This window comes from Micropterus dolomieu, linkage group LG12 (genome assembly GCF_021292245.1).
Source record: "Micropterus dolomieu isolate WLL.071019.BEF.003 ecotype Adirondacks linkage group LG12, ASM2129224v1, whole genome shotgun sequence".
NCBI lineage: Eukaryota > Metazoa > Chordata > Actinopteri > Centrarchiformes > Centrarchidae > Micropterus > Micropterus dolomieu.
Genome location: NC_060161.1, coordinates 30,513,812 through 30,536,553, shown reverse-complemented (window position 1 = coordinate 30,536,553; position 22,742 = coordinate 30,513,812). Strand labels below are relative to the sequence as shown.

The following is a 22,742-nucleotide window of genomic DNA, read 5'->3' as shown; positions in this document are numbered from 1 at the left end:
TTTCAGTGTGTTCTTAACACTGAGTTGTGAAGTATAGCGACCAAATGTAATAATTAGGCCGTTGAACTCATGTAAAAGAGTTGGACTTTGTTGCGTTATCCTATTCTGCTAATCACCCGCCCACCCAATTCAGACATAAGGACTAACCCACACCTGACCATATGCTGTTTTTATAAGTGGTTATGTGACCTCTTACATGGCTCTCCAGTGCTCAGGTTGAAGCAGAACCACAGGTACAACCCGGTTATCCAGCTGTGATGTTTTCCTATAGGTGGTCTATGAATAATGTGGCAAAGCCATTCATATCGTCTGTTATCTGTGTACTTTGACTTTCTGTTAAATGTATCTGCAATTATAAAAATGGTAATAAGGAAGTAGAGAGTAGTAGTATCAAGTAAACATGCTACAAATTAGCATCCTAACACGGCAGGTAATTGATACCATGCCCGTGCATCTCCTACAGAACCTTACTTTGTCTGCACTCTTATCAACATCAGGCCACTTTGTGCATTGGTTGTAAACATTGCTGTAAATCTCTGCAACTTATTTGCATATTAAACTAGTTCATTGTGCTGTTTGTGTTTTTAAGTTGGTAGAATACTGTGAAAGGATCCTTTTAAGTGCACAAATGCATTTTCACATAAAGTTTTTGGTGGATCACGTGTGTGACGAATTCACCGGACCAGTTTGATGTCATACTAAATTGACACATTTTAAATGGAGTTTTGTTTGGTGTAATCTCTTGCTTTAGTTCATCCAGGTAAGGAAAAACACAGTGTATGTTGGGAAGTCGGCGTACCAGATAGTTCAACAGTTTATTTAACAAAAGGCGAGCGCACTTGCAAGTAGTGGCTGAATCCAAAGTAAAGTCCACAAGGGCAAAGGAAAACACAAAGTCCAAAAACAGGGTTCAGGCAGATATCCAAAAACAGACTGAGCTTCTCCTCACAACAAAAATACTGCAACACAAGGTATAATGACTCAACAAAGACAAGACAGAAACACCAGGTATATATACAGGGACTAACGAGCAGGGCGGGAGCAACACAGGTGATACTAATGGGATTAACGAGACACAGGCAGGCAGAGAGAGAGCGGGGTAAAAACCGAGAGAACACTTGACAGGCAGACATGGGGCAAAATGAATAACCAACAAAGACAGAGACACACATGTTACAAAGTACCAGAACCTAAAGGAGAACACAGAGCTAGAACACAGAGTACAAAGGAGAATAAAACAAAATAATGTAGACAAGGAACCTGAAATAAATACTAAAACATGAACCAAGGCACAGGACTGGGAACAAAGACAAAGTTAAGATAAAAGACAAGACATGAACTACTAAGGACAAGGAACGAGAGAAACAGGCAAATAAATAGACATATGAAACAATGGCAAAAAAAAGCTCATAACACATTAAGCTTGTGAATTAAATGCCAAGAAACTACAAATGCTCCATTTAATGTCATACAAACCGTGACACAGTGACTACGTTTACATGCTGTCAATATTCGGGTTATGTTCGGGTTAAGGTCACTATTCGGGTTTCTGAAACATTCGGGATAACCCGTTTACATGCGTGAGCAGAGAGAGTTACTCCTGTACACATGGAATTTGTAATCAATTGGCACTACCCCGATGTAAACGGCGACGCACGGTTAACGTCTGGACGTACGGACAACCTTAAGACGCAATATGCGTCATTTCTGATTCTTTCTAACTTTTCGGTCACCTTCTTGTAAATGTCAGTATCTCTGTACTTTCTACCGTCAACAAAAGACATTATATTCATTTTTTTGACAACATGAATTAAAAAATTGGTTTCCTCCTCGCTCCAAAGGTACGGTGCTGTGCTGCGTCTCGCCATGTTTACCTCGTTTACTTCCGTATACTGCACGCGGGTTTGGCGCATACAAGAAGTTCCTCTACTCAAAAGACCAAGATTCCTTGCGAATAGAACATGCGCAGAACACAAATCTCTATGGGGATATGCCGATACGCGTTTACATGACCAAAAATTCGGGTTAGAAAAGGGGTACCCCAGGTATAATATCCCGGTTTTTAAAATCCGAGCATATTCGGGTTTTTGCCGGTGTTTACATGGCCGTTCGCGACCGGGTTATTGCTAATATCCCAGTTTTGAACAGGTTATTGGCTGCATGTAAACGCAGTCAATGTTTTAGCAATGTTGGCTTGTTGGTCCACAGACCACCAATATTTCAACATCTGCTGGATAGATTGGCACAAACCTTTGTGGATCACAGAGGATGAAACCTACTGACCTTAGTGATCCTCTGACTTTTCATCCTTTAAATTTTCCAATACTGTTTACTGTTTCTGACCAAAATTTGCAAAACCGACATTCAGTCTGTTGAGCCCCAGCTGCACTTTGTGTTAATTACTTACCAGCACATGCTTACACACTAACATGCTAACACGCTAACATGCTAACACGCTAACATGCTAACACGCTAAGCTACAGTGAACATGGTAATATACGTGCAAAACATCGGCATGTTTGTGAGCACGTTAGCATGCTGACATTAACATTACTTTGAATTTGTTTCATCTAATTAAAAAATGTGTGTTATGTTGAGATTCAGTTTAAGTTCATGTTAGCTTTTAGCTTTGTTCATGAACTCAAGTCAAATGTTTTATGGTGATCAAAATATAGTGAATAGTAAAATAATGAGCTCTTTTTTGTCTTGTACGTGTGTGTGTGTGTGTGTGTGTGTGTGTGTGACGTGTTTTCTTCCTGGAGTTATTCAGACGGATGCTTTGTGGTTTCATTCACGTCATTCTTTCACTTCCTCTCTATCGCTTTATCTCCCTCTGTCTCTCCCCCCTCGTGTCTCTCTCTCACGCCATCTCTCGCTGTAAACACTGTCCACATAAATTATTTGTTTTTAAACTTCATCAGAGTGGCTGAAGCAGACAAAGACATAAAATAAAATCTTTATTCTTCTTTTTTCTCCTCATGTCTTTCTTTTGTCATCTTTTCTTCACATCTCTTCTTCACCTTCCACACTTCCTCCACCCACCTGCATTTCTTTCTCTCTCTCTCTCTCTCTCTCTCTCGCTTTCTCTCTCTCTCTTTCTCTCTCTTTACCTCTCTCTGTCTCTGTCGCTTTGCTTTTTCAAGGTTTCCCACCTATGATATCAGACTGACCCCGTCGATGCAACTGATTGCAGGGAAATCATCACTGACCTTTAAAACTGAAGAAGCTTTGAACTGAAGAAGAAAACCTGGAGCTCAAGAACAGATAGAAGAAGAGGAGGAAGAGGAGGAGGGAGAAAGAGCAGCAGAAGAAGAAGAGACGCTAAGACAGTAGATCATGATTCACTCAAGTAAGTACCTGTACCTACAGAATCTGCAGATTCAACACTTGATGATAAACTATATCTCATAGACGGGAACACACACTTTTTACATACACAAGGTTACGAGAAGAAACGGACCGTTCTTCCTTTTTAAACAGCAGCAGGATACGGCAAACAATAACGAATCGAACAAATCCATACAATTGACACGTTCGGCAATGCTGAGTAGAAAGTACGAAGGAAACGTCTGAGAAGAAACGTGAACTTCAGCTCAGTCACGCTGTGAAATGTTGCGATAAACTGATGAGAATTTACTGGGTCAAAGGAAAAAATTTGTGTAAAACATGCAAAAATGAAAATGTGACAAAGTAACTAACCTAAAAGTCTTTTCATGTGCAGTATATGGGTATCAGAAGAGAAATTTATAAGAACGTGAAGTAGACGGTAGGGGAAATGCACCAAAAAGCATTTCAAAAGTGACGGTTTGGTTTAAGAACGCAAACTCAGTTACGTTTCTGTCTGCTGTTTTAATGTCATTTTAATGTTGTGTGTCCGAGATGTGCAGAGTGGTGGAAATGCAGACTGAAAGCTCCATAAAGGCAGAGACTCCTTTCTGCAAAGTAGCGCCTTTCAACTGCTGAGCACATAGAAACAGTTTCACTTCTGTTTCTGTCACTGGCACAAAGGGCCGGTTAGCTACACAGGGGTCTATAGGGGCTTTTTGAAGTTACACAGCCTGTATCAGAAACGCTTTTGCACCAGTGTAGTCCGTGTTTGTGTCTCTCATGTTTCATCGTTACAACAGAGAAAACTAAGCATCTTTCTTAAAATTAAATTTAATTAATTATCTACTTTATAAAAGAAGTGGACGCAGCCACTGTGACGTCGCCCATTGGTTTGTTGACTACCGTTTTGAAGCCTCAAGTTTGGCATTTTGGACGCCGTCATCTTGTTTTTTTGGAACTAGACATGATCGGAATTGACCATATTCGGACAAGAGGGTGGAGCTCGCCAGCTTGGTTAGTAAGTGCAACTGTCTATCACGTTAACTGGGATGCTAATTTTGGCTAGTGGCTTAAACAAAATGTACTTACTGGAAAAAATGAACAGCTGACTTCGTAGAGTGTCTTTTAGTACAACTGAACACTGAACAAGTGACCAAAATGGTACAAATAACTTTCATGAAGTGAAAATACACTGTGAAAGGGTCGAAGCGAACGAAAACACAGACAGCAGCCAAAATCAAGTTCACACCTAGTTAAATATACACAGTGCAGCTGATATGATCAGAGACGTTTTATAGAGGAGACGCCATTTTAATAATCCACAATACAGCTCTATAGGGAAAGCCGTATTGCCAAAGATGGCGGTTATCCTGCCCCTCCCACTAAGAAGACTATTGTCTGCTTTTAACAGCCAAGCCTGGGGGAAATATTTCAGCCAATCATGGGGTTTCACTGACAGAAGGGTCTATTACGTCTAACCGGTGGGGAAAAACTTATTTTGGGGCAAAGTCATCAAACTTTTTCAGCAATTTTTATCAGATTTTACAGTTTGATTCTCTACTTGCAGTTTTTATGTCCCGGTGACCAGTGAAAGTGCAGGGATGGCTCTCTCTCCCTTCATTTAGACAGAGGTCTGATGTTGTTAGTCCATTATAACTTCCGTTACCAAGATGGCTCCAGAGTGGCAGGACTTGCCAATTCATAGTTTTCAGTCACGTGACATGAACAGTGATCTGGAGGGCAAAATAACAGACTAAGATAGCGGCTCACACCGGACTCCCTTGTAGAGATGCCGCAAAAGCCATTAAGTTTAACTTGGATCACCTCTCAACTCAAGAAAAAAATAGATATGGACACAAACTGCAAGTGCTGGGCACTTGCGATCCATATTCAGCACCCACTGCCGTATTTCTGCCGTTAAAAACTGCCAGTTCCCTGACAACAATTGACTGTGGTAATGTTTACGTTTACCTTGAAGGCAATCCCTCACCTAACACAGCTCAGGCAGCTCGTCAACTCGTCTATTAGAGCATTTGAATGCACAACAACCATCCAGCATTTTGGCAACGCAAAAATAACTAACTCAAAGTAACAGTGTATCACTTGCTTCCTGGTTGGCGGGCAGCGGAAAATAACGTCTTTTTTTGCCCTCCAAGGGAGCGTTTTCCTTGGAATGTGACGTCATGTGAAAACTATGAATAAGGACTTTGATACGACTCATCTCTGTCCTGATTGACAGGTCACCATGGTAGCGACTTGCGTCTAGACTAGTGCTTTTGGATTTGACCGCTGCCTTTGATAAGGTTAATCACTCCGTACTTTTATACCGACTCGAACAGTGTGTCAGCATTAGGGGCATAGGGGTCCAACACAATGTTTCCTTTCATTGTTTTGCAGATGATATACAAATCTATTTGCCTGTAAAATCAAATGACAAAGCCTCAGTCCTTTCTTAACTGCCTGAGAGATCTTAAAATATGGTTGGATCAGAACTTTCTCTCTCTCTCTTAATGAAAGTAAGACTGAGGTTTCTGTGTTTCGTCATCCTGGGGATTTAAGTGCTTGTGTAGATGTTATTGATACTTTAGGATTGTATAGTTGTTCATTTAAGAATCTGGGTGTGAACTTCGAAAGTAGTTTTAAATTTGAAAAACAGATTAGTTCTGTTGTGAAAGCCAGTTTCTTTCAGCTGAGACTGCTGGCTAACGTTAAGCTCAGCCTGCCGCGCAAAGATTTTGAAAGAGCAATCCTTACATTTATAACATCTAGGCTAAGATTTTATTGCTTGTTTTTAAGATTTAATATAGCACATTATGCCAAATGACCCTTCTCATATCATACACTGTATTTTATAGGATGATTATTAATATTGACGCTTTAATGTCTGAGCAGCATTTGTATTGCAGCTGTTAAATGAGCAAAAACCTGGATAATATGAAAACATTTCCATCTGCAGTTGCATTCTGAAAACCTTATTTTGTAGTGAGACTATTTCAACTTGTTTTTAATTTCAATCAATTCAGATATAATCAAAATCAGAGTGTCTACAACACAAAAAGCAGAAAATGGCAAGTCAGCCCTTGAATTATGAAACAAATTATTTGAGACAATTCTTGAAGCATTTTGATTTGCAACCACCGCCAAACCCGTCCTGCTGGATGATGTTGCAGACAGCATAACGTTCACCACGGGATCTCCAGACTCTTTTATGTCTGTCACATGTGCTCAGTGTGAACCAGCTCTTATCTGTGAAGAGAATGGGGCGCCAATGGTGGACCTGCCAATTCTGTTTCTGTGTTCTGTGTGTGAGCTGCACGGTGCTGGGCTGTGAGCACAGATCCTACTAGATGATGTCAGGCTCTCATGCCACCCTCATCTCCAACACTTTGGTCAGAAACATGCACACCCACTCGAGGTAATTTTATAGGGCTCTGGCTGTGCTCCTCCTGTTCCTCCTTGCACAATGGAGCAGATACTGGTCCTGCTGCTGGGTCGATGCCCTTCGACGGCCTGTGCTGGGAGACACAGCAAACGTTCTTGCAACTGAAGAGCTGGACTACCTGTGCAACCTGAATGGGCTGCAGCAACACATTCTCACTACCAAGTGGTCACATATGGACTCTTGGTCACCACCCCTTGGCGTTGCGTTTGAACGCCCTCGGTACTTCTAGCATTGTTTTTGGACGTGGAGGGCTCCGTTTTCAAGTTAGCAACAATACATATACAACGTCCAGTTAATTAACTTAAGTCACATTACTTGCTAAAGATACTCAATGGATGTGACCTACGCAACAAATAAAAACACTCACTGTTGACTTTTTGTTTCACACGGTAAACAAACACTGGCATCCTGCTTGAAAGTTCGGTTTCTGGTCCATTTGTCCACACTAAGCACCTCCTACTACATATTATAAACCTACCTTTAGCATAAAAATAAATGACTCTACAGGGCTTCCCCCAGTGTGTTGAACTATGACGCTAAATGGGGTCCCCAATGTGTTACAAACTGACTCCAATGGGTCTTGACCATGCATCCATTTGTGACGACTTGGTAGTGAGAACAGGTTGTCAGGTACCACCTCATGTTACCAGTAGTAACAAGGATGCTGGCAAAACACAAAACTAGAGAATAATCAGTCATGAAGGATAAGGATAGAGCAACTGCCTGTGGCAAACACCTGGAAAACCATTCCCCTTTTTAGGGAGTTGTCTTGCTGCCTCTCCAGTGCACCGGTTGTACTGTGATTATGTCTTCCCTTAATTTTTGAGCAGTGTATTTAGTTACTTTCCACCACTGGAAATACAGTAAATGTTATTCAATTGAAAATCTGTTCAGTCCTGTACAGGTGTTGCGATACAGTAAAGCCTTATAAGCTAAGTCTTCAACTAAGTTTTCAATTTGCGTGTGGAGGAAGGAACTTCTTGGGCAGCCTAAAAAAAAAATAACACCAGAGAAAGTGTGTTGGTGGGATGTTGGTTCACCACAAACCGCCAAAAGAGTTCTCAGTCCTCATGGCATCGACTCATGGGACGCTAACAGGTGAATCTCAAATCTGCTTTTATTTTGGCAGTCACCTTTTAAATCAAATGACAATCATCGACACAGTCTAACTCAGACACACACACAACGACAGAAACAGGAAGACGTGCTGCAAACACACACACACACACACACACATACATAATAACACAAACGGTGAGAAATTTACCCACGCACAGCTGTCTGTTCACTCGCCCACAGAAAGACACACACATGGACCTACCCAGAGATAAGGAGTGTGTTAGTTCTGCAGAAAAGGAAACTATACTTCCTGACAAAGACCTCCTACTCAAAACCACAAACATCCACAGAGAGAGAGAGAGAGAGTTCAACTAAAACAAAACTGTAAAAGCCTGAGTGAGGCTTGCACTCAGTCAGGGTAAATATTAGTGGTCAATTCTGTTATGGCAGAAAACTGTGTCCTCTTACATTTAATCTTTTATGTATGATCTTTTAACATTATTATTATTACTATTCTCGTTATGGCTTATAGATATATGTATTGTGTTTTTTATCCTTAACCTCTCCTATAATCCTTATGTTAGTCTGTCCACATTTACTAGGGTTTAGGTCAGAGCTGTGAGATTTTTTGGGTGTTTTCCTCTCTTGTTGTTCCTCTCCTCTCCTGTAATGTTCATTCAAGGCCGAGGGAGGATCTCTGTTCCCCAAAACATAGAAAACTAGACTGTGTAAATGATGATGCATCCCTCTGCCCAGGGCCAGATGCCCGAAGCTGCCCTAGGCAGCAGGTCTCTGGACCAGCTGTATATGTGTTGTAGTACTTCTCTGTTTATTCTCTTTTGTTAAATAAATTCTTCAAAGGCAACAATTGGTTGTAACTCAATTCTCTGCTCAACCTGTCATCAGGAATATAATTTCCACGACAGACTGATATGGGTTTTTCAATGGCCAATGCCCATATTTAGAGAGCAGGGAGGCCGGTATATAATGCCAATATCAAGACAAAGAAAAGTCATGTATAATCCTATTGTTCCTGCAGAGTACAATCAAGTATACATGTTATCTTAAAGTAAAAGGTTGCTTTAAATGCAACTTTTATTAATAAATGAATTAGAAAAATACATTGGGTACTGCTGTAGATTTCACGGATCTCAAAATGCCAGTTATCATTCCAATTAGTTGGCCGACTCGTTCTATCTATCACTAGTAAATATTGGTGACGTAGTGAGTCTACAGCATCAAATTAGATTATTATGTCCCTTTTTAAAGAAAAAAGAGATGACAACACAGCAACCAAGGAAATCAAGTGAAAGTGGTAGTGACAATTAAAAGGGGATTTATTTCTTATTATTATTTATTCAGACAGTGCACGTTAATAAAACATTGATGTAATTGCGGCAGAGGTATCCAAAAGACTATTTCTCATTTGTAGTTCCTGGACAGTTGTTAATTCAATTCAATTCAATTTTATTTATATAGCGCCAAATCACAACAACAGTTATCTCTGAGCGCTTTTCATAAAAGAGCAGGTCTAGACTGTACTCTGTGGTGTTATTTACAGAAGCCCAACAATTCCCACCAAGAGCAGCACTAGGCGACAGAGGCAAGGAAAAACTTCCTTTTAAGAGGCAGAAACCTCGAGCAGAACCATGGCTCAGGGTGGGCGGCCATCTGCCTCGACCGGTTGGGGGTGAAGGAGAGAGAGAGAGAGAGAGAGAGAGAGAGAGAGAGAGAGAGAGGAACAGAGAGAAAAAGAGAGGGATGGAAGGAGAGAGAGAGAGGAAGAAGGCAGCCTACACAATATACACGCACAGGTACAGACAGTAAAGGTGATGTTGCTGTAGACTAAATGAAAAATGGTACATATATTTATAGTAGTGTTAATGATAATAATCGTAATGTTAATGATTATAATAACAATACATAGTCAACCTAAAAAAAAATACAAAATTAATTTAACAGAGTCATTATGAGAGCATGCAAGAAAAGAAGCAAGAAAAATTAGATGAATGAAAATATTAATTTAGACATTGTACTGATATATTTCCTTCTGTAATTCATGTTCTAAAAAGATATGCAACATGCAACCCAAAAGCTCTCTTAACTGATAGGTAGCATCCCACACAGTACTCAGTCAAACTAAGAACAGAATCACAAATACAGACATGCATGTAGGTACATGAGAGCAGACTGGCAGTAAGAAAGCAACAGGCGACAGCTGACAACCTGAGGACAGCGACATGCAGACAGAGCTGAGTACTGATTACCCATCTTTTAAACTGAAATGAGCTTTATGTGTCCAATTCTCTTATAGCAGCTGGGATGATGCAGCTTTTCTATGCCCTCTTGCTGAACCTGTTGTGCAACGGTGTGCAGTTCGTGTATTAACAAACTGACTGAGTGGAGGAGAAGTCAGTAATCTATATATATAATCTTGTACATGAGTGTGAGGGACCAGGCAGTTAGGCATGAGGAGTCAAGAGGGAACCCTGTGGCCATCACAATGAGACAAGCATTTACATTTACAAGTTAATACTGAACATTCAACAAAGGTTCTCAAAATGTGAGAGAGGATTGGATCAGGTGGTTGTGCCAAATAAATGAGTTGAAAACAATATAACATCTAAACCTAACTAAAGCTTCTTTCACACTGCAGGCTTTAATGCTTAACTCTCTTTTACTTTATTATATATATATATAATATATATTTTTTTCATTGACTGTTGGCCTATATTAGTCTCTATTCTGAACCAGCCATAGCCTGAAAGTGACCTGCATGCGCAAAAGAATAATACGCCATCACACACAGCACGCTGTTAACCATGGAGGCCACAGAGGTTATAGTGCATTTTCACTTCTGTTTTTCATTGCCCTCTCCCAGTTTCCTTCACGGGGTCACAATTCTACCGATTTATGACAAATGTTCACAACTTCGTGTCTGTTTCTGGCACTGTACAGGATAGGAGTCCTGCAACTCTCTCTCTCTACCATTTCCGCTGCTCTAGAGTGATGTCAGAGTTGCATGAATTTCGATCTCACTGTCCAGATTTCGATCTCTGATTTAGACCACATATGAAAGTGGCCCTAATCCGAACTGGGAAAGATCAGATACCATGTGACCTGGGTTGTTCCCACTGTTAAAAATTAAAAATCAGATCTGAGTTACATATGAGCAAAAACAAAGGCGATTTGGGTCATTTTAGCCCGCAGCAACAAAATACAAACAAAAGGCTGTTATCTTATCTGCAAAAAGAACAAAATCTGCAAAAAGAACAAAAACAACCAATAAACCTTGTGTTTCTAGACAAAGTGAACTACATGTGAATTTGAAGGCTACGCCAAACTTTAACCTCCCACCAAATACCTTTCTTTATAGATTTAACAAGTGTGTTCATGCATAATGCAACTGCAGAATAAGAGTCAGAAACTGTGAACTCTTCAGGCAGCCTTATTTTATTGAGGGCTTAGTATGATCATTGGCCAGCTTAAGACTTGTTCGACCAATGAACAACAAGGTCAGAGGCCATTATTGCACCTGGAGAAAACAGGAGATAGGGGGAGAGACAGAAAGCAGGAATAAAAAACACATATGGCCTGCTTGGCACTTACCACCAATCGTAATTATCGTTTTTAAACATGAAGACAGCACTAGGCAGGTACATATCACATGGTAAAGATGTTAAAATTGGTAGAGACAGAACTAGTACTAGTAATTTGTATTTATTTATTTAAGCCTCAGTGAGTTGAAAATCTAATTTTAGGAGTTTACTGGCCAAGAATCTGCAACAAATTGCATAAAACAGATACTTTATATTTATCAGGATTAACAGTCAATCATTGTCAAACAACATGACTCCCCTCTATGTGATCACAGTAACAGTGTTAACATGTTTGCTCTTCTTCTTCTGTTTTCTGCTCCAGATCACTCCAGCCACTCAGTCTTCTGCTGCTGTTGTGCTGTACAGACCAGGTAAAAAGATGCATACAGCCGTTGCAAAAGGGCAACTCCATTTTAGCGACTCTCTTTCTAATCCTAATAAAACATTGACTCCTATTTTATAATTCACTAGGTTGCAATCAGCTTATTATTAACTTATTTCAAGTTGAACCAAAATCTGACTCTGGTAATTAAAGTTAGTGATTCCCTGAGATTCATGCATAAAAACACTGAAGCTAATCTCAACCACACACTTGTGAGGGATATGTTTTGTTGTTGTTATTTGATGTGATTTCACATGCACGTCAGGCTGTACTTGCTTTGAGCTGAATGCTCATGTCAACATGCTAACAAGCGCTCACTGACAATGCTGACATGCCAATGCTAAGCAGGTTTAATGTTTACCATGTTCATTATCTTAGCAACATTTGTTAATTAGCACTACACTCATAGACGGGATAAAAGCAGTCGGCACAGCCACTGTGACATCATCCGTTGGTTTGTGGACTACTGTTTTAAAGCCTCAAGTTTGGTATTTTGTCCATCACCATCTTGGTTTTTTGGAACCAGTTTTCTGTTTTTTTCTGAATTCACTGTAATATTAATTAGGATGCTAATTTTGGATAGTGAAAAACATTCTTATAACAAAACGTACTTTACTGTCTGATGTATTGATTCGTCGATTTCAGGGAGATCAGCACCCGCATGGAGCTGGAGGGAAGCACATCCCTGTGTTTCCAGAGCCGACGATATCCAGGACAAGCCTGCCGGGTAAGACAGATCGTTTGTGTATAGTGTGTACATGTGTGCACTGTTTGTTTTTATTTGTTAATTATTTTTCTCTGCTCTCTCAGGTCGACAGGTCGAGGAGGAGGCTGCCTCTCCCCCCTCCTGAAGACGTGGATGGTGTAGGTCCAGGTTTGCTAAGTGTCGTCGCCATGTATGACTTCACCGCCAAGGAGGACACTGACCTCACACTCAAACAGGTACACACAAAACACACACACACTCACACACAAAGACACAAGCCAAGCAGTAGATGTTTGATGATGCAGTGTGTTGTATCCACAGGGGGAGGAGTACATCATCCTCCACAAACAAGACCAGCTGTGGTGGAGAGCGCAGGACAAACATGGGTACTTTGAATAAAAACACAATTCTATTGGAATAGATAAATTGTTAGTAAGCTTACACACTAAATGACAATGGTGAACATGGTAAACATTATACCTGCTAAACATCAGCATGTTAGCGCTGTTAGCATGCTGATGTTAGCATTCAGCTCAAAGCACAGCAGGTTTCCAAAGCTGTTCAAATATGTAACGAGCAGTTCTGATGAAGCATACTGACAGCTTTGTTTGTCTTGTTAGCAAATGTTAGCACATTAGCATAGGAATGCTAGCACTGTCAATGTTGAGGCTATGTACAGCAAAGGATTGAAGTAGGACTTATATTAATAAACTTCAGCAAAGTTTTACAGTGTAGAGTTGAGACTGAGCTGAAAATGTTGTTAGACCCTGCAGATTATTCATGTTGCCTTTCTACTTGTTTCTATCAGGAATAAAGGATTCATCCCCAGTAACTACGTCACAGAGAAAAACAGAATCGAAGCTAACTCGTGAGTCTTGTATTGTTTCACGTTTGTCTGTTTAATGTTCAAACATAACATAGAAGAACAGTATACAAGTATTCAACATTTTGCTTTGGTGTCAGAGGCATCAGATGGGTTGTTTAGCTGTTTTTCTCACTGTAAAGCAAAGCTTTGATTGTTTATTCTTTTTTATGAAACTCATTAATTACTTTTAATCATCAAAAGACAACAATTAAACTATTAATTGTGTTTCTTCTGTGGAGGTGGTACTGCAAGAACATCACCAGGACAGAAGCTGAGCAGCTGCTGAGACAGGAGGTATCTATCAACCTGTCGGTGTACCTGGTTCGCTATCTGTCTGTTAATACCTGCATGCAGGGGCGTGGCTTTCTGAAAGAAACTTTGGTACACACACCTCTATATATTTGCTGTGGTTAGAGCTGAATCATGTTGTAGTAGATCTACAGTGCAACCTTAGCTAAAATGGTATATATAGATGTTAAACTGAATATCTAAGAAAATATAAATAGATAAATAAAGATATCACCTTGGTTAGACGGACTTGGTCAACCCTTATTGGTGAAGTAGGCAGTGCATATTTATCCCTGATAGACGCTCTCTATGTCCCAATAAGGTTATAATTCACCCCTCTATCCATGTGTGAAGAGTCTATTGGACATTGGTTGAAAACAAGACACCTAAGTCACGTTGTGTTTGATTCAAGCCACATGCAAGACCTCTTTCTGAAGAAAACCAGGCAGTCTGTCTGTGACAAAATAAAGATGATCTCGACTGTGGGTTGACTAGGAGATTGACAGTGTTCATTCTTATCAAGACAGCTGTGTCAGTGAGTCAGACAAAGATGAGAGACAGAGATTAACTCATTGTTGGAGTCACATGCCGTCATCTTTGGCTTACTTTAGCACAAATGGTTGTGTGTGTAACATTGTGACAGCCTTTTAAAGAAGGAAAATTCTATACACTAAGCTGATAATAATAAACATAAGAATATGATGGACGGATGATTCAATGATTAACAGTAGTTGGATTGTTGAAGTGTCACTGCCACTGGTGGAGCTCCTCCCTTTTTTTAATGTTCAAGTGACATCTGGTTGTTTTCCAGGGAAAAGAAGGTGGTTTTGTGGTGCGGGAGTCCAGTCAGAAGGGAGTCTACACCGTCTCTGTCTACACAAAAACATTAAGGTGATTCACATCAGACCATGTAAACAGACACAACAACAATTCACATATACAGTAAAGATTTACCTGTAGCCTGTTTGTTTTTTGTGTGTGCATGTGTGCAGTGATAATGGAGATATAAGGCATTACCAGATCAAAATAACAGACACTGGACAGTTCTTCTTGGCTGAAAAACACACCTTCAACTCCATACCCGATGTCATACACTACCACGAACACAATGCAGCAGGTACAAATACTCACACTATTTGTTAAAGACAACACTGATACATATAAGGCTTCATTTGATATGGTTCGGTATGTGTTTGTAGGTCTATTGACCAGGTTGCGGTATGCAGTGGGGCCAATGGGAAGGTGTGTACCCGCCACATCAGGATTCAGCTCAGGTAAATCAATAAACACACATTTATTCAAAGCTGCTCTATGTATTATTTCACATTCATAGATTAATAATACCTATTGTTACATTTGAACCAGGCAAAACACATATTTAGAATTAAGTTGGATTCTCTTTTCATAACACAAGTGCAAACAAACAAAGACAATTTGTATTATTCCCAGTTTATTATGGCAAAAGTCAGGACTGTCTCCTGTTTCCTTTCTTGTTTGTAGTTGCTCTTGAGCCTCTTGCAATTAAGTACTGAAGTTTAGTGGAGGGAAAGCTGGAGATTAGCGTAAAGTTTCTTTATATGTAGACGATCGCTTGCTTTAAATATCAAATCCTGTGGGATCTTTCCCTATTTGTGGACGTATTATTGTCACTAATTCTAGGAGATAAAAGTATAGTTTAAGTAGCCTTTGAACAGTTCCAGAAATGAATGTAACCATGCATCTGGGTATTAAAGTGCATTTGAAACAGACTAGTGCTTAACCTAGTCAAGGTGCCAACAAGATGCTGACTGATTCACTGACTACGGGAAGTGAAACGCAAGTGAAAAAAGAATTTGATGTTCAGAAAGTGAATGACAGAGACTTGGTTTCTTGTTCCTAAAGACAAAACCTGTGAGTTGTCGGATTACCAGAATGTTCCTGGGGTAACAAGGCAGTTTATGTGCAAGCTTCTTGTGGAAATACTGTAGGCTTACCTATCCAGTCTATAAGAACTTGACTGAATTTACGGCAGCCTGGGTCACCACATCACATACTGGTGTCCTCTTCAATGGATATATGGAGAAGGAGTTGGTTCTACTGTAGACAAGGGAGCACTGGGAAGTCAAAGGGCACATTATATTCTATGAGGATTTCAGCACCAATGGTGGTCTCATTGACCAAAAAATAAGCAGCCTTCTACAATGTGGAACCTAAGCTCTGGAAGCAGTTTCATTTGGTATGTTGTTTCCATTAAGATGAATGGCCTCAATCACGACTTTGACTCCCTAGAGATCTTATATTAGCAGCATCTCAATGAAAGACAAACTGTTACATAACTCTCATTTGGGTGTGCCAAAGGAACAATTGTACTTGTAGCTGCACTGCTTCATAAGTGCTGAGCAGACAGGTGACATGTTGCATCTCCAGGGAAGCCAGTTCTCATGAATACATTCAGAACCAGTTGAACCAGCCTGATTTCAATTGCATTGCTACGTGGCTAAAAATAACTCAAGCAAGTTTCAAGTCTATTTTATTGTAATTGAGGAACACCTTTAAGGTAGAAAAATGCACTCACCAATTTAAAAAAACAAGAGTATTGAAACATTTTTGTGGTGTGATAAACGAGCATGCTTAACCACCACAATGGTCCTGTTAAAGAAAATGAGAACCCTAACTCATGTTTCTCTTCTGTCATTCACCTTTCTGCCTCTCTTCTTCCTCTCTTTTCCCTCTCTCTTTTTCCATCACTCCAGAGAAGTGGGAGATCGATCCCAACGAGTTGACCTTCATGAAGGAGCTGGGCAGTGGTCAGTTTGGTCTGGTGAGGCTCGGCAAGTGGAGGGCTCAGCAGAAAGTGGCCATCAAGGCCATCCGAGAGGGAGCCATGTACGAGGAGGACTTCATCGAGGAGGCCAAGGTCATGATGTAAGGAGGGGGGGAGGATTAAGATGGAGAAAAAACAGGGAGCAGGGAAACAGTTTTGGCAACTTCATTGTTGTCACCACAAGGAAGTTAAACTGTGTGTGTTTGTTTGTTGTCTCTACCAGGAGGCTGTGCCATCCTAAACTGGTGCAGCTGTATGGTGTTTGCTTGCAGCAGCGCCCCCTGCTGATCGTGGCCGAGTTCATGGAGAACGGCTGCCTGCTGAACTTCCTACGGCAGAGGGGCGGCACTCTGAAGGATGCATGGCTTCTGTCCATGTGCCAGGATGTCTGTGAGGGGATGGAGTACCTGGAGGCACACAGTTTTATCCACAGAGACCTGGTGAGTCACTGTTAGTGTATGTATGGGTGTGTGTATGTATAGTTTGTTTAATACATAATCCAAAACACAAGTGATGATGGGGGAGGGATAACAATGCAGCTGACTTGTGTTCAGCTGTGTCTTCACTTAATTAATTGCAAAAGAGGTAGAAGAAAATGTGGGAGAAGTATTCAGATCTTTTACTGATGTAAGATTGTAGAGAAAGGAGACCACAGTCAGCTGTCTAGATCAAATTAGGGTGAGGTGACTGCTCTCTCCCTTCACTACAAAGAGAATACCACACAGTGAAAATACTACACTACAAGTGAAAGTTCTCAACTGTTCACAATCTCAGAGAAACTTGTTGAGAAGCTTGTTTTCAGCTTTATGACGCATAGTTTAAATAGTTTCACTATCTGAAGAAGGAGTAGAACTTTTGCAATCCATAAAGGAACTTCATCCTTCACTTTATCACAATCATTCACCTTTTAAAATCCCCACATTTTGTTTTCAATGGACACTGTGACAGGAAGGGGGGGGACTGTTATGTGAAAAGTGAAACTAATAACTAATGCTGTCAGATAAATATAGTGGAATTAAAAGTACAATATTTGTACTTTGTATATTTAATAAAGTTGCATAAAATAGAAATAGTCAAGGAAAGTAGAAGTACCTTGAATTTGTACTTGAATAAATGTATCTGGTAAAAGCTACTTCCTCTGACTCTACATTATTAGACTGAAGTGGTTCACGGAGCTCATGTTAACTGTTGTTTGTTTTAGACAATTTATTCATCGGTTTGTTTGGTTGCTCATATAGATGGAGTCTTAATTTGTCAGATAATAAGCTACCTCTGGAAAAAAAAATAGTATATACAGTATTATAGCATGTTTCTAGCACAGTATAGATATATACTGTGATATATATAGATATATATATATATATAGATAAAGTTGCATAAAATTAAATTAATTAATTTTAATTTGGTACAGTATTGAGCGGCTGCTCTTCTCACACAGCCTATAGGACAAAATGGTTAAGGTGCATATTTGTTAAAGTTTCTTGCTTGTCTTTCTCTCATCCAGGCAGCCAGGAACTGTCTGGTCAATGAGCACAACGTGGTAAAGGTCAGCGACTTTGGAATGACCAGGTACGGCTGCCACTTTATTTCAAGTTTTAAAGGAAAAATTCAACATTTGCACAGTTAGTTGAGCAGATTGCTACTAGTCTCATATCTACCTGTACGGTAAATATGAAGCCACAGCCAGCAGCTGGTTAGGATAGCTTATTTTCTCATAAAGACTGGAAACAGTGGGAAACAGCAAGCCTATCTCTGTCCAAAGGTAACTAAATCTGCCTGTCAGCACCTGTAAAGCTTGCTATGTTTAATAAATACATAAACCAAAGAATAAATGTTTTTCCAATTTACTGGAATCATTTGATATAGTCTGGCACCTAACTAACTCCCTGTAAAACTGTAAATTGCCATTTTTACACCGTTTAAAATTAAGCAAAATATTACATTTATTACCTTTTGGTATGTCCAGGTCCAGATTCTTGCGCAAAGCTAAGGGTGCCTTCACACCGACCTTGTTCCATCCGGTTGAACCAATTATTCAATTACATATGACATATGCACGACCCTCTAGAGTCTGCTGATATGTGCTCCAGACCAACACCAATATGAACCTAACGGTGCTCCATGATTTACAATATCCAGGGAGAAATTTGGAGGACTGCGTTGTCTTTTTACCCACTGACTATATGGCCAACAATCAAATGATATGGCTTTTTTTTTAATTTTACATTTTCTGGACCATTAGTTGCCTTTGTGAACGCAAACAAGACCAGCTGGCAAATTTAAAAAATGCATCATTCTCACTTTGGTTTGATTCAGGATCCAGACCTTTAGGTGTGAACCCGCCCTAAGCTAACTGGCTGTTGGTATCAGTCTTCTTAAATAATCTCCCAGCGAAGGAGCAAACAAGTGTGTTTCTCAAACTTTCTAACCATTTAATTGAGGAAACTAAACTACTATAACTTATAATTGAGGAAACTAACACTATACTTATATGAGCTGTGTCTCTGGCAGTTTTGCAGCATCAGCTTTTCTATAGTTGTGTTTTTTAATGTTTGCAGGTACGTTCTAGACAACCAGTACACCAGTTCTAGTGGTGCGAAATTCCCAGTGAAGTGGTCTCCTCCTGAAGTTCTCCACTACAGTAAATACAGCAGCAAGTCTGACGTCTGGTCCTTCGGTGAGAAACCACAGGCTTCATTCACCACTCGCTCTTCTTAGCTCTTCTTCTTCAAATTAGTAGAAGTACTAGTACGAGCAATTTGTGTAGCAGTTGCACTAGTAATAATAGCAGTAGCAGCAGTAGGTCTATCCTTTAGCAATAGTTGGGTTTGATCAACACAGGATTTTAAGGACATCTACTTTTTATGTGAAGCTGCTATAACTTTATTGTTATTGATTACTTTAATTAAAGTCACGGTTTAACTGTTGTAGATATAATAGCGAGAAAAACGTTCCACTGAAAGAACAAATAAATAAAACAAAAATCTTTTTATTTTATATGTTTATTTATAATTTTAGGACTTGAAAGTTAAACCTGAACAAATTTGGATGTATTCTGAGTCTGTAATGGTGTCAAAATGCTTCACATTAAAGAGTTTTTTAGATGTTTGAACTGTGTCTGAAAACCCATCCCCTTATATGTTTTTGAAGTCAGAAATCGGGGCGACACTGTACAACAACCAATAAGTATGGCAACTAAAATCTGTCAAATTTTAATTATTTGGACTGATATTGAAATTGCGATATGATTTGTGATACTGAAGGGAATTTTTTAAATCATTATTCTGTCTCAATTCAGGCCGTGTGTTCAGGCAGAAACAGGTTGTGGACCCTGAAGCAGACAATCTCTCAGCAGCACTAGTCTTTATTGATTTATTTGAGACACATAAATTCACAAAACAGAAAAACAGACTGAGAACTGACAAGTATAAAAGGAAACCAGCAAACCAGCAAACCGGGAGCACAAATAGGTATAACATATTAGGGTCAACCAGACAGAACAGGAAGCAAAACCAGACACAGACAACAGACGCAGACAACTTCAAACTAAAACAGGAACCACATGCAGAAACGAGGATGTTGCAAACCGGTGCAAAACATTTTGAGATTGAACTCGCCCCTGACATGGACTATTTCAAAATAAAACAGGAAACGCAGTTTACCAAACAAAAATGTTTTCTTAACACTGTAGAATATTAAATTTTACACACTTTTCACCCTTAAAAAATATTGCACCTCCTGCGATTGGACACTTGGCATCAGTTTGTAATGCTCTGGGGAGCCTTTTAGCGTCATAGTTCAACACACTGGGGAAAGCTCCGTCATTTATAAAAGCTAATGGTAGGTGTAGGATATTTAACATTAAAGTAAGAATGTGGTTGAGGTGGACAGAGGACCATAAACTGGACTCTCACCCAGGAGTGTTTGTTTCCCATGTGAAAGTAGTAGTTGTAGTATTGGGTTAATGTAAATGTGTGTGTGCAGGTGTGGTGATGTGGGAGATCTACTCAGAGGGTCGGATTCCATTTGAAAACAGCAGCAACCTCGATGTGGTTAATGACATCACCAGAGGAGTCCGGCTGTACCGGCCGTACCGAGCCTCGCAGCCGCTCTACGCCATCATGTACCGCTGCTGGCATGAGGTAACAAACCACTGATCCATTCATTCATTCATTCATTCATTCAGTGTTTTTGATTCAGCAAGCTAATAGAAACTAAACCTACCTAAGTTTTTCCACTTGGGCCAAAGTTTCTCATCACAAGGTTTACTCACTTGGTGCGTCTGAAGCTTCCAACCACATTTTTGACTTTATTAGACAGTGAAGAGGCAGAAAGGAAACAAGTGGAGAGAGGCAGAGAGAGAGAAAGAAAGACAGGCAGAGGGAGAGAGAGGTATGACATGCACCAAAGATCCTTAGCTGGAGTAGAGTGCCTAAGTCCCCTCCCCTTCCGCTGGATCACAATGGGACCTTATTTCAGAAAAAAAATATGTATGGTAGTCTACAGCAAGACACAACAAATGTTATGACCTGAATTACACACATTGTCAATTTAAAAGATATTTCTGCAAGTCAAGAGAGTTGCAGTTTGTTGTAAAACAAAATTAGGAAGACCCAAAAGACACATAAGTGATGTCACACTTCTTCTCTCAATGGCTGAAGCTAATATTACTAAAGCTTAAGTCAAAGAGCTTCCATGTGTAGATGATGTGATAAATGGACCAGGAGTTGTTGGATTAAATACATCAGGTGAGATATATTTCTGCATGGGACTAAATTACCTAGCTTAGTAGCAAGCAAGCAATGAATTTTAGCAAGGATTATAGTGTTAGCACTATGATGATGTATATTGTACCAGACCAAAGATGCAGTTCATTGTGCGGTTTCACACAAAACAAAATGTTACGTTACAGTTTTAATATAAAATGTTATTTTCTTTACTGACAAAATGATCTTTTAAATTGACAAACAGCACATTTGTAATTCAGGGCACAGTTCAAACGGATTAACAAAATAAGATGTCTCTTGCCATTGATTACCATATTTTTTCTTAAATAAGGCCCAATTGACCCTTTGCTAAGCCCCGCCCCGAATACGCAGCGCAGTATAGGACTCTCTCTAACTGAGGTCCGACATGGCTGCGCTCCATTGACTCTAATGCAAAAGGCATTGTTTTCTAGCTATTTTTGCTTTATTTTTACAAGATATGGTCAAACTCTGTTCCTGGGGCACTTGTAATAATTACAGTCGCTACTCAGAGAAGTTGAAAGGAGAAGTAAGATTTATTCTCTTTCCAAAACCTAAAAGAAATCCAGATAAATGTAGGCTGTGGATTGTTTCTAATGTAATGGTAGTTAGCTAAGGCTAGCTAACTTACTACTGAATGTAACATTATATAACCCTACTGTTCTGCTTTTTAATGGTTGTAAATAATTGAATGAATAGGCCTACCCAGCTGTACAGGACCAGTGTTGATCCTTTATATCGTTGTCTTTTGTCTCAATCGTCGGGGGATGCGGTGGTTCACTTTTACTGTGTGATCGGTAGGCGATAGCTTCTGTCTTTCATTTTTTTCACGTCTGTTTGAGTCAGTTTGACAGCCTGAATAAAACCTTCAAAAGTATAATAAAATGGCAAAACTGGCTGCGTTTTTTTCCAACAAATATGACAATATTTCTCCAGGGAGTGCAGTAATAGACAGTGGCAGTGCCGTGATAAAAGTCCGACAGGTCCAACAGTTTGTCGGACTTAGCAACAGTAACTAGGGGGGCGTCAATTGTGGCGGAAAGTAGGAACTTTGGCTTTCCTTTGAACCATGAACCTTTTGGTCATGTGGCGTGCACTGTAACCATTCAGCCACCAGGGCGCTCCCAGGCCACACTTCATTTCTAAGCAGATCGAGTTGCTCAGTTGACAGGAAGATGATTTAGTTGTTATCATGTGAGTTAAATGAATCATTATATTATAGTTCCACTAATTATTAAAAAAAAAAAAAAGTGTTTCACAAAAGGTTTTTGAAGAGGGAAAATGAAGCAACCGTTAATTTCCTTAGCTTTGCTCAGTATAATGAGATTACACAGTTTATCCTGAAGACATAGTTGTTTCATCAACTCCTGTCTCCTGTTGAACCATTTTTTTTACTCCAGCATATTCAATAAAAGCGAACAGTGTAACACAGCAATATATCCACTTTGGATTCTCTGGCTCTCCTTCCCCTCAGAGGTCAGCACTGGGAAGATGGCTTGCTGTTTGTTGATGGCGTGAATTTGCAG

General features: G+C 39.9%; 1 protein-coding gene and 1 long non-coding RNA gene across 3 annotated transcripts in view; one reads left to right on the top strand and one right to left on the bottom strand.

The window, feature by feature from the left end:
• Positions 1–22,742, top strand: part of txk (TXK tyrosine kinase) — a 34,114-nt gene that overhangs the window by 10,830 nt on the left and 542 nt on the right. Inside the window, exons 2-17 of one of the 2 annotated variants that reach the window (XM_046064678.1) lie at positions 3,144–3,349; positions 11,750–11,798; positions 12,455–12,536; positions 12,620–12,751; positions 12,837–12,901; positions 13,324–13,383; positions 13,620–13,674; positions 14,480–14,559; positions 14,661–14,785; positions 14,868–14,942; positions 16,401–16,572; positions 16,695–16,911; positions 17,976–18,040; positions 19,030–19,148; positions 20,456–20,613; positions 20,788–20,863. In XM_046064678.1, coding sequence (XP_045920634.1) covers positions 3,337–3,349; positions 11,750–11,798; positions 12,455–12,536; positions 12,620–12,751; positions 12,837–12,901; positions 13,324–13,383; positions 13,620–13,674; positions 14,480–14,559; positions 14,661–14,785; positions 14,868–14,942; positions 16,401–16,572; positions 16,695–16,911; positions 17,976–18,040; positions 19,030–19,148; positions 20,456–20,613; positions 20,788–20,863 — 1,543 coding nt within the window. In that variant the 5' untranslated portion in view covers positions 3,144–3,336. The remainder of the gene's footprint in view (positions 1–3,143; positions 3,350–11,749; positions 11,799–12,454; positions 12,537–12,619; positions 12,752–12,836; positions 12,902–13,323; positions 13,384–13,619; positions 13,675–14,479; positions 14,560–14,660; positions 14,786–14,867; positions 14,943–16,400; positions 16,573–16,694; positions 16,912–17,975; positions 18,041–19,029; positions 19,149–20,455; positions 20,614–20,787; positions 20,864–22,742) is intronic. The other variant, XM_046064679.1, reaches the window with a different exon arrangement.
• Positions 13,483–21,980, bottom strand: LOC123980385. Its single transcript, XR_006827484.1, has 5 exons — positions 21,922–21,980; positions 16,692–16,878; positions 16,347–16,545; positions 15,642–15,761; positions 13,483–14,541 (listed from the first exon to the last, which is right to left on the bottom strand). It is a non-coding gene; the product is annotated as an uncharacterized LOC123980385 (long non-coding RNA).